Source organism: Limanda limanda, chromosome 11, assembly GCF_963576545.1.
Source record: "Limanda limanda chromosome 11, fLimLim1.1, whole genome shotgun sequence".
Taxonomy (NCBI): domain Eukaryota; kingdom Metazoa; phylum Chordata; class Actinopteri; order Pleuronectiformes; family Pleuronectidae; genus Limanda; species Limanda limanda.
Window position 1 is genome coordinate 20,550,464 of NC_083646.1, and position 11,814 is coordinate 20,562,277.

General features: G+C 41.0%; 2 protein-coding genes across 2 annotated transcripts; one reads left to right on the forward strand and one right to left on the reverse strand.

The window, feature by feature from the left end:
- Positions 1–238: 238 nt before the first annotated feature.
- Positions 239–4,099, forward strand: LOC133014439 (amine sulfotransferase-like). The gene is made up of 7 exons (XM_061081678.1): positions 239–295; positions 424–585; positions 962–1,176; positions 2,139–2,265; positions 2,352–2,446; positions 2,563–2,743; positions 3,558–4,099. Exons 2-7 carry the CDS (start codon positions 429–431, stop codon positions 3,680–3,682), a joined length of 900 nt encoding a protein of 299 aa, XP_060937661.1. The 5' UTR covers positions 239–295; positions 424–428; the 3' UTR covers positions 3,683–4,099.
- A 2,493-nt stretch (positions 4,100–6,592) lies between these two features.
- Positions 6,593–11,555, reverse strand: rwdd1 (RWD domain containing 1). Its single transcript, XM_061081001.1, has 7 exons — positions 11,387–11,555; positions 10,478–10,543; positions 9,855–9,985; positions 8,324–8,467; positions 7,676–7,811; positions 7,463–7,525; positions 6,593–7,107 (listed from the first exon to the last, which is right to left on the reverse strand). Exons 1-7 carry the CDS (start codon positions 11,457–11,459, stop codon positions 6,995–6,997), a joined length of 726 nt encoding a protein of 241 aa, XP_060936984.1. The 5' UTR covers positions 11,460–11,555; the 3' UTR covers positions 6,593–6,994.
- Positions 11,556–11,814: the final 259 nt, after the last annotated feature.

Consider the following 11,814-nt stretch of genomic DNA (forward strand, 5'->3'; position numbering starts at 1 on the left):
TGCCTCCCTCCACTCCTCTGTCATCACTTTGTTTGCTGGGGTGAACCGGGGTGTGGTGACAACGAGCCGCTCTGTTTGTACTCTGTGGCTGCGCGTTTTCTCAATGCGTAAAAAGGCGTGCGCGTCGCGCATCTCCACTTTTCGGCGAGTGAGAAGAGGTGGGACCTCGGAAACGTATTTATAGCAGCAATTTGCGATCATACAAAGGTGTTCCCTGCTGAAAGAAGTCAAGGGATCATATTAAACACTGTGTGGACGTCGTTTCTTCAGCGTCGGACAGCGGAGCCAGCACCAGGTATGCAACTTGTTGATAGAAGCGCACGGATAGATGCTCGCATAACTTTGTGCTCTTATTACATGGCTGTAAGGAGCCACTGCACATATGGAGGAAAACACATCTGTCCCTCTTATTTTTTGATTTAGTGATCATGGAATCTAATGATGTAAATGCACATGAACCTGAACTGGTGCCACACAAAGGCATCAAGCTGATCGAGGGTACGCATGATCCGGAGGACGTGGACCAGATTTACAACCTGGAGATCAGGGACTCGGATGTGTTCGTCATCACATACCCAAAGTCAGGTGAGAGGAGAGTACACACACACGCACGCACGCACGCACTAGTCTCCTGCGTTGTCCTGTGTCCTGCAGTGGGAGTGCACTTCAGGTCAGTGTGATTTCTGGAGCTCTCAGCGCGGAGGAAGGAGCGAGGGCTGATTAGTATGTGCAGGATTTCCAAAGAACGTCCCGCTCCTTTGTGAGCTGCAAATTGATTTCAGCAGAGAGCAGGGAATTAAACGATCAGCCGGACAAGTGTGTATTGTGTGGAAACACTCCAAAGAGGAATCGGGACAGAGGTTCACACAGAGGAGAGGAGAGGTGTACTCACACACATTGACCTAATTGCTGCAGTTGTACACGGTGTCTGGAAAACAAGGCCTGTCCGTCTCTTTGACAGGGACAATCTGGATGCAGCAGATTCTCCTGCTGCTTGAGTCAAAGGGAGATGTGACCGCCGTCAGTAAACTCAGCAAATATTCCAACGCTGAGCTCATCCCCTGGATCGAGCTGAAGGGCAACAGGCAGGCGTTCATAACGGCCCCGTCCCCCAGGCTGAGGGTCTCCCATCTGCAGCACCATGTCATGCCCTCTGCTCTGAGCCAGAGGGGCAAGGTCAGCGCTTACACCATTCACCTTCACTTTGAAAACTCAGCGAGGCTTCACTTATTATTCATATGCAGCTAATTTTTGAAGAACATTTGTTAAGTGTTTATCCATTTCCAGCAATTCTACTTTCTCATATGCAGGTCTGTATATAACATATATATTGCCAAGCAGGTTGACACATACAAGGAATTTGCTGTGGTGTATTTGTGAAAGTTTAAATATAAAAATAGGAAACAATAATACATTAAAACCAGGGGAGGGATTGTTCAATATGTTTTAAGTAATAGCACTGGGGAAAAGTTTTGGTATTGAGGCCAAACATACACTTTTATCACTTTTATCACTCTAGTACGTCTACACTTTACTTTACATAAAACCTATGCTGCTATACGTACTGTACTTGAATCTGTTAACTTAGAATTAGGAATGTCTTGTTGTCTTGTCCGCTGTGCCCCCTGCACTTTATGTTTCACCGTGGGAGAGTGGGAAACGATATATCGATTTCTTTGTATGTCTTTACATGTAAAGTAATTGACAAATAAAGCTACTATACTAGAATGCTTATCAGCAATTTCGGCATTAACCACCTCATGCATAGGTGGACCTTTTGTCACCAATGTTTTAAATATATATATATATATATATATATAGACAACAGAGTTGGATTGCCACTTTCCTTCTTAGACCTTGCTTCTACATAGACAAGATAAACCCTTCATCCTGTGTTCTACTGTTTGTTGGAGTTGGGCTTGTGACTTCCTGCTCTGTAGCTGTAGGAAATGGTACACACCCATATCTTCTCATTAACACTGAGAGGCCAATTTCAGGCCCAGTGCAGGATTATAATCTTCAGTTTGCAAGGCTCCTGTTACAGCTCTAAAATTCAACAAGGCAATTAAAAGTCAGTCAGTCATCAATACCCAGGAAAAAGTTCTCTATTGTTTATTCCCACACTTTGCCTCCTTTAGGTGATCTACGTGGCAAGAAATCCCAAAGATGTCCTCGTGTCTTACTATCACTTCCATAAGGTTGCAAACATGTTGGAAACGCCGAGGGATTTCAGTGAATTCTTTGATAAATTTTTGAGAGGAGACGGTAAAAGTAGTTTTCTTCATGTGTTTTCTCAGCGGTGCAGAGAATGACTCAAATGTGATGGTGACATTGTGCATTATTCATTGCAGTGTTTGGTTGTAGCTGGTTCGATCATATTAAGACGTGGCACTCACACAAGGAGGATATGAACATGCTGTTCATCACTTATGAAGAAATGATTCAAGTAGGAACTCAAATCATTTCAATCGTTGCCTGTCCACACACTGTCATAACATTTGTTGTTATATGAGTTGAAGTGGGTTGGAAAACAGATCCTTGTGCATCTGTGCTTTGGTTTAGGACCTGCAGTCTGCAGTGAGGAGGATCTCTTTGTTCCTGGGTAAAGAGATAACTGATGAGCAGCTGGCAAATGTGGTGAAACACAGCACCTTCAAGGTCATGGAGAAGATCCCTAATGCCAACTATGAACAGGTGCCAGGTGATCTACTCAACCACCACCAAGGACGATTCATGAGGAAAGGTGAGAGTGTTTAGGGCTTCAGGTGCAGCCTGTAACTCAGCCTCTCCCTGAGAGGAATTCTGAACGAGTTAGGAAGGATGGATCGATGGAAGGGTGGATGGATAGATGGATGTGTGAGTGGATGGATAGATGGATGGATTGAGAGACAAATAAAGAGATGTGTGAGTGGGTAGATGGGTGGATTGATAGATGGATGTGCTTGTATAATAACTCTGTATGTCTATTAAATCCTAACACAGTATAAACCATAGCCTAAAACAGTTTGGAAATAACATCTTCTAAACGATGCACAGTGTAGCAATGAATGTAATTATGAATCCAGGGATTTTACTCCATGAGGAGTCTCCAGAGTCGGATATTTTAACTAAAAATCTGCAGTACTTTATTGGCCACTCGAGGGCAGTAAAAAGAACCCCAAAACACAAAACTGAAATCACTTGCATCACGACTAAAGACAGAAAGCTGTGTTTGCTGGAACATAGCAAAGAGCTGGATGCACTGCTCCTCGAATGCTTTGCTTTCAACAATACTTCCGTTTGTGAGTGTTGATGTGTGAGGGGAGATACTGTCTTCCTGCATCAATGTGTTCTCCACACCTTACCGTACTGCATTAGCTTACTGACAAAATAATTTCACCATTACTACAATTTAGTTTGCACGTAGACTGCGTGGATCTGTGTCGGATGTATCTGAAACAGAGGGAACCACGCAAAAATAAAGTAGTAAGCTGTACAACCAGATTAAGGACACATGGCAGAGTGAGGATTAATCACCACAATCTTCTCCTTCTCCTTCCATGTACTGGCAACATCAGGCACCATCGGGGACTGGAAGAACCATTTCACTGTGGCCCAGAATGAGAGGTTTGACGAGGCCTACAACAAAGAGATGAAGGATGTTCCTCTGTCTTTTATCTGGGACATCCTGGACATTGAGTGAGCAGTTTGTTGCTCTCACGACAACAAAGAGAACAAAAAGAAGAAACAGTTGCAACTCCATGAACTCTGCTTTACAGAGACAGCGTCTGCTTCTCTTTCCCTGTGTATATTTTAGCATCTGAGGGTACATTTCAATTCATGGCAGTTCCCTCCCCCATTTTAGTTCAAAAACCTATGCAAATCTCTATTTGGGTATCTCATTGAGATCATGGAATGGCTAGGTTGTGGTCTAACTATAGCAGCCTTGTTTTGTAGTCATGTACATTACAGTATTACTGCTTGCTGATGCACTGAATGCTCTTCGAATCAAGCTGCATTTACAACTAAATTACCAGTTGCTTTGACAATAGTAGAAATATCTTGCATACCATTCTCATATATCTAATATGTATTCAATGAGTTAAACCATTGGATTTTCTGTGGAATCACTAATATTGCTGCTAAATATATTGTATTGTCTATATTTACTTTTGCATAAGTCAGAGTGTATGGATTAAAATCACAGTGAAACCATGTTGTCTCAGTCTGTACAAGAGAACACACTCACTGCTTGTGTTCAATTTCATAGAAATGTGACTTCAAGTGCAGGTGAGTAAACTCATTGGTGTTGAACGACCTCAACACCAATGACTCACCTCAACATCAACCTTTTGACTTAGAATGACACAACATCCTTTGTAGCCCAAATAATCAAAAGGATGTCGTAACACCTCTTTGTTTCCCCTGAGAGCAGAGGCCTGTATGTCCAAGTTAAGTTCAATTTACCCAGATTACATTTTAGTTGTCAGGCTTCGTCCTGATAACATGTACTACAGAGCTGCTTGTCACTGCCTCAGTTAACCCTGGCTCATGTGGCATAGCCAGACTCATTTACAACAAACAATTTGTTTGACATTTAACAAAGTGACATGAAGACAATGTGATCATGTGACGAGAAAATAAACACTAGAATATCGAGGGTAGTTTAAGGGATAGTTCACCCAAAAATGTATATTTTACTCTACTCACCACTATGCTGAAGGTGGCTGAGGTGCTTGACTCGCAAAACACTTTTGCTGTTTAAGAGGTTAACAGCATTGCAGCTAAATCCGATACAATTAAGTTAATGGTGAGCAATTCTTCATATGCAAAAAACAAAATATAAAAACATAACATGCCTCCAGACTGCTCTTGTGGTGTCATCCAAGTGTCTGGAAGCCTAGACATTCAAGTTCGAGTCAAAACGATGAATATTAAACCTTGTTTTTAGCCTGAATGTTGTCTGTTATCGTCCTCTGGAGGGTCTGTCTGATGCTGCCCAAGCATAGGGGAAAAGTATATGTGGTTAGGATTACTGAAATGTAAAAGGCTTATTCTTTTAATTCTCCTCATGTTGTTCTGTGCTGCCGTGATAAAATAAGAGTCAAAGCACAGACACTGTCAGGACGTCTGTCACAATCAAATAATCTTTGTTATTTCCTTTGCTTGTTAGACCCTCTGTTTTACACCAGAGTGGACACATATGATACTTCACGTTATCATATTCGGACTGAGTGACAAACTAAAACAGAACATGAAACATTTAAAACACTCAGATCATAAATGGGCGCGCGCACACACACACGTACACACGCACACATACAAATAACTGACTTCAGACTTGGCACATCTGCAACCTGACAAAGACATTGTCTCAGCTGCTTATTCACACAGTTTTTTTTGTATATTGAACAAGTTCAGCTGGGATGTGGTGGTGTAACAGCAATTATGAAATGACGTGTAGAATTTAAGAATAATACTGTCGAGCACAGAAGCTATGTTCAATTGTATTACCAGATGTAAATTATATATTTTAATAAAATGAGTCTTATTCAGTTGTTACATGACTGTTTGTGAGACAATACACACTGATGCACTGAGAAGCTTGTGTCTTTCATCCCTGTTCTCGCCGCACTGCGGTTGTATGCCTCCGCCAACCAGGGCAGTTTACGGCTACATAGTTTTTTTTCCCAGATTCATTTAAGGTCATGGTGACATTTGACCACAGAAATCTAATCAGTTCTTTTAGTCCAAGTGAAAACTGATCAAAAGTTTTTAAAAAATCCCTAAATGTGGTCTTAAGATACTGCACTCAAGAGGCCAGAAACATGTGATCTGAGGTCACATGACCTTGACCTTTTGACCTTCGACCACAAAAATCTATGTAGCTCATCTTCGAGTCCAAGTGAATATTTGTACCGAAGTTGAAGAACTTCCCTCAAGGTGTTCTTGAGGTATCCCATTCCCTGAAACTGGAAAGGACAGAAAACCAGAGGAAATAATGCCTACAGCCACTGGCTATCACCGGCATGGAGGCATAAAAAAAAATCATAATTTTGTTCTATGGTTTAATGATGTACAACTACAGGTTTTATATTGGACTTAACTTTGAAACACTGCATTGTGATATTCTTCAACAAAAAAAGATGTTCCATCACTTCTCTCACTGGTGTAAATAAAGTTAGCCGTGGGAGAGACTGGACACAGAGCCTGGGCTGGTTTACAACCTGCTGCTGTGGACCTGTTGACACATTGAATGGCTGTAGACATTAATTGTTAAGGATTTAGAAATCAAATAAGAGTCTTAACATGTGTAGCCACACAAGTACTTTTCAGTTCACTACATGGAAATGCTTTTTGTATGTGCCCTGTACTTCAATGTTTCTGCTCCTCTACATTTAGATATCATTCCTGGCTAGGTTGCAAATGAAGATTTTACATACAAACCAGATGATCAATGTGAAAATACTGATGTGCATGGTTATAAAAAATAACTGATTCGTGTAGATGTACTTTAACAACCTAACATTATACAATCTGGTCAAACAAGCTCCTCCTGAAGAAGCCTGTTTACATCAGTCATAACATTTCAATATAAAACTCAAAAAAAAGCCAGATTCCATAGTTTTAATCTTGAAAGTCAATCGTACATTTTGCAATCAATACTTTTTTTTATTTTAACATAACTAACAGGTTGAGTGTCACCTTAATGTCACTTAGTATATGAATGTGTTGGGGTGTTGAAACTTGCACACTTCATCCATTCCCTGGCTTTACTTGACAATGTACTGCCCTCTTCTGGCCAAAGTTGCATGTCACTGGGATGCCTTCCATTGTAAAGGCATAGAAATGGACACCCATAAGTGTATAGGTGTGTATGTTGTATTTACGAAGAGTTCCACAGCTTCCGTACAAGTCTTTGAAAAATAAACGCAGCCGTTGGATCCTCTGAGCAGATGATCGTGTTCCAGAGAAGAGTAGTGCAGTCCTGTCATTCAGCTGTTCTACTCCGGCATTAATCCTCGTCACTGCCCATCCCTAAAGGGTCAAAGTCAGGGTCGTCCTCATCCAAGTCCAAGTCCTCGATGTCCTGAAACAGTGACTCATCCACTTCAACGCTGTTTCCAGCTGCAAAGGAAGAAAACAGGTGTGATTGGAATGGGGCGTAAAGCTAATCGCTCTCCAAACTAAATGTTTGGTTTTCTGATCCTGGTTGATATTCTTACTATGTTCAATAGCTCCTAAAATCTCCCAGTTCCCTTCCACTTCAGTTCACTCACATGCACGTTTGATAAAATTCTACAAACTTTAACAATTATTATTTTGACTTTTTCTTCAATTACACCACATATCGTTTAGTTGTAATGAAATATCTTCATATTTTCGTCCACTCAAGTTAAACAATTTTTTTTATTTACTATTCTCACTGTGCCAAAGAGAAGCCTTAATAAAATGTTTCAAACAGTCACAGCCACTTATTTACCCTCTTCAAGGAACTGAATGTCGGATGTGTCCAAGTTGTGGTCTGTCTCAAAAAGTTGTTTACCTAGTGAGGAAAACATGACATTATCACAAGTCCATACATTGTCAGGTCCATAAGTATTTGGACAGCTTAAACCCAAGTGTGTTTGTGTAATCAGGTCTCTAAGCTGTGAGCCCTGAGGGAAAAGTGTAAATGTGAGGACATCAACGTTACCGGTGAGTTTGGTTTTCAACGCCTGCTCCTCCTCCTTCTGCTGCTTTTTATGCCTCATCTCGGCCACCTCCACCTCAAAAGTGGCTTTCCATAACAAGAAGTTTTCAATGTTTACCACTGTGCCTTGGAACGTAACCTGTCAATCAATCAAACACACACACACACACATTAATACAACTTCACATTGCACTGATGAGATCTTTTACTGACCACATCCAATCCTTAATCCAACACTGAACACGATTTCTGTGGAGGGACGAGGCAGTTCAGCCAAAATGAAATCTTTGTTGAGTAAATAGCTGCCTCTATACCATGGCTAAAAAAATATCTGGATTCATTTTGTGACCGATTGTTTTTTTTATATTCAACGAGGAACATAAAAAATTGGAAATTCCCAAGAGGGAGAGGGAAAAACACAGCTTATGCTTAAAAAGGGTATGATATCAGACAGAAACTTTCTGAAATTTAATTTGTTAAATCACAAACTGCACATGCATTAAACCTAGCTGCACAACATGTCACTGAAGGGCTAAAACTGAGAGAAATTTAAATGGGGGGGGGGGGGCAGCAGCCTTTGTATGTGTGTTGCTGATTGTTGATCATGTGGAGATGAGGAATATGTAAAATGCAGATTATTCATCTTCCTACCTTCTCTGCTTCCTCTGCTTCTCTCTCTTTACGTTGCTTCTCCTCCTCTTGTCTATCTTTCATCAAATCCACAATTTCGTTGAGTTTCTCCTGAACAGCATTCACCAGGGTGAAGATCATCACCATGCCCAGGTTTTCTTCTGCCTGCAGAGTGACCACATTTACACATCAGGGATTCTGATTACATTGGTGTATGGTCACGGATCAGGAGATACCTGACGTCACTAACAGTTGAAACGTGGTCTGGATTCACACTCAGAAGCTGCTCCTATCGGGACCTAGATCTACTAATGATAAATTGTCAGAGCAATTATATCTTAACCGGAGCTGCCCAGGAAACTCACAGACCAATTGCACTGGTAGTAAATCTTCTCAAATGATCGTATTCAGCCAATCATTGTGAGTCTAATCACTGAGTGAGATGCATGCACAAGGGCAGAGATGAGACAATCCAGTGCTGCAGGGATGAAGTACACATTCGCCTTGTTCCACTAACAAGGAATTATTAGGATTTTCAATTTTGTAATATTGCAGAAAAATAAGGCTATGTTATAAACATGAGATAATGACACTTGATGTGATTTGTTGTGCAAGATAATCTTTTCAAATTAACACCCCCCTTATGATGCTGAAACATAATTGTTAGAAGTAAAAAGCTAACGCGAGTCAGAGCCAACCTTTTCATCAAAAGCCTTTTCTCTTACAAAGAAAGCTGATAATGAGGAAGCGTGTGAGCATAAACACAACCAGGTTGTGAAAGCGTGAGTAGATTGGATTTCATGCTCAACCTATTGACATATAATGTCCCCAACCACCTCTATAGTATCATTTAGCCACTTTCTGGTAAACACCTTTTTTCTATGACACCTTTACGATAAAAGAAATGTGAGGAATGGATTTATTGATGAGTTTTGTGTCGTAGAAATGCTAGAAACTGCATTTATAAAGCTCTTTTCTAGTTATATGGACCACTGACTCAAAGCACTTTACGGTACATATGGCATTAACCCATTCACTCTTGACCTTTTTATGTTGTGATTTGGCTCTTAAAAATTGAACTGTACTGAATACCTCACAATTCATTCCTAATTTTGCCTTGGATTTTTGGTGTGAAGCACTTTGTAACCTGTGTGCTATACAAATAATATTTATTAATAATAATATTATCTCCTGAGCCACAGCCAGCCCAAATCCCTGCACTCCCATTATATCTCTCTTAGATAATAAGCAGACTTTAACATGAACATTAATGTCTCTCTTGTGTAGCAGTTGGTTTCAGGCTCAGTGGGACACTTTACTCTGTAACAAAACAAGGTCCCCATCTATGTTGACAGAGAGCCATCACCACATTTCAGTGGACAAGATAGGGTCCATCATGAAGCAAAAATATAAAATGTTTTGTAAATTCCTTCATTTTGGGTTGTGATTGTTTTCAAAAGAGAATACAAGACAAATGATTAACAGAGCTTAACTCTGTGCTGTATCAAAAAGGAAAAAATACATAAGTTTACATTTGTCTAGATGAACAGACCTGTTGCTGCAGTAGAGTGAGGAGTGAGGACGCATCAACATCTTCCAAGTTGTCCTGGGCGTAGATCTCCCACAGCGGAGGCTCATCTGGGTATTTCTCCACATACGTGAACTTCAGTGTTGCTTCCGCAACTGCAACAGGAACAGACAGCTTGTTCTCTGCTATATTTCAAGTCACCAGCTTTCAAATCTTTTCATACTTAATCGCCATGGGCATAATATTGCTGACCATTGTATTAAAATTATGAACAGTTTCATAAGACTGCTGTAATGTGAGGGTTCGATGTGGGGTAGATTGGTCACTCAGCAACAGGATGGAGAAGGATTACTTTCTGAGCAGCACTTTACTGTTCACCGCAGTGGTCATCTGCATCTACAACACACACTTCCTGCTCTCATTTGACTGAACTAACAAATAAGTTCAGTCACATGTTCTTATGATGCTAATGTAAAAAATTTGTAAATATGTTAATCACGCGTGTGCAAACAGATATTTAAATGTCTTTTAGATTAAAATTTTGTAAATTATCATAAACACATGAATGAACTTGACTTTCCACCTTCCACTGCCATTGACACTGGAAGACAATTTGCAACCCCACACACACACATTAGTATACTCACTTTCACCCTGTTCCCCTACATCTGATGCTACAGTGATGGTGAAGCTGGTGGGATCCTCTGTAAGCACTGCAAACACAAACCATTATTTGACACATGCACCACATGTCGTTTACAGAACCGGACAGTGTAGACTACAGCAAACTGCCCCAGCATGAATGTCCAGTAGATCCACTCACTAACCTGCACATTAACGATAGCAGTGGGACAAAATATCTCTATGGCAATAGATCATCATCGTCCTGACTCATGATATGCGATTATCTATTTGCTGATGCCATATATAGACATTTACTTATTTAGTTTTGTATGCATGTGGTTTGGACTTATGCCACCTTGTGTTTATTTTACATTGGAATGATTGGAAGACACACAAAATGTTGTTGTTTAATCTCTGTCTGTGAAAGTGACACCAATTTTCAGGCACACAAATCCTGAACTTTACCTCTTGGGGGACATTTTGTATTTATTCTTCAGTTAGATATAGGCCATATCGTGATGGATAATGATATGATTGTCTTGCAATATATTGATTATCGCAGCACGATATTGTCGTAATCACCAATAGCATAGCGAAGTTCAGGGTTAAGGTTACTAGTCCAGAGCAGCACCACTAAACGTAAACATGATGGATGTGCGCTATAAGCGTGTCCATTTTGCAGGGTTGTCTTCAATCTGGAAAGAGTTAGGCCAAATCTGAATGAAGTTCGTCGTACTTCTTGTATTCTGTGCATGTCGGGGCCAGTGGAAGTCCCACAGCTCGACCACTGCCTGTCTGACTTTAATGTGAACCAGTGGCTGCTGGAGGAGAGACTCCTCTCCTTTGCTCCACAGTCAGCTAACAGACGGCTGCTTGTTAGCCTGTGAGCTAGCTGACGTTGTCTTCCCTGTCAACACTGATGAAAGTCTGACCTGTGAACGAGTCTTCGTAGATGGACTCAATAGCTTCGAGTTCATTCCTCTGCTCTTCAGCGTAGTCTGTCATCGTGGTGGAGATGTGGGCTATGTGGAAGTGAATAAACTCATCCCCGCTATGCTAATGCTAACAGGCACACGCTGCGTGTTGCTCTGCAGATAGATGATATCGTGGTTCTGATGGTTTGGTCTGACTGGGGCTCTATAAAGCACGGTCCTGTTTACGGTCACATTAAACATCCATGTGTGTGTGTGTGTGTGTGTGTGCAGTTTGCTTTTGTGATGAAGTGTAGAACCGCAGTTTGAACACATGGGCACCACCAGCACTTTGTTTCTCTTCTTTATAATTCTACAGCTGCAGTGCGATCTGATCTGACATCTATTGCTTGGGTCTGCAAGCGCAAAGGGAAACTTGTTTTTCAAAC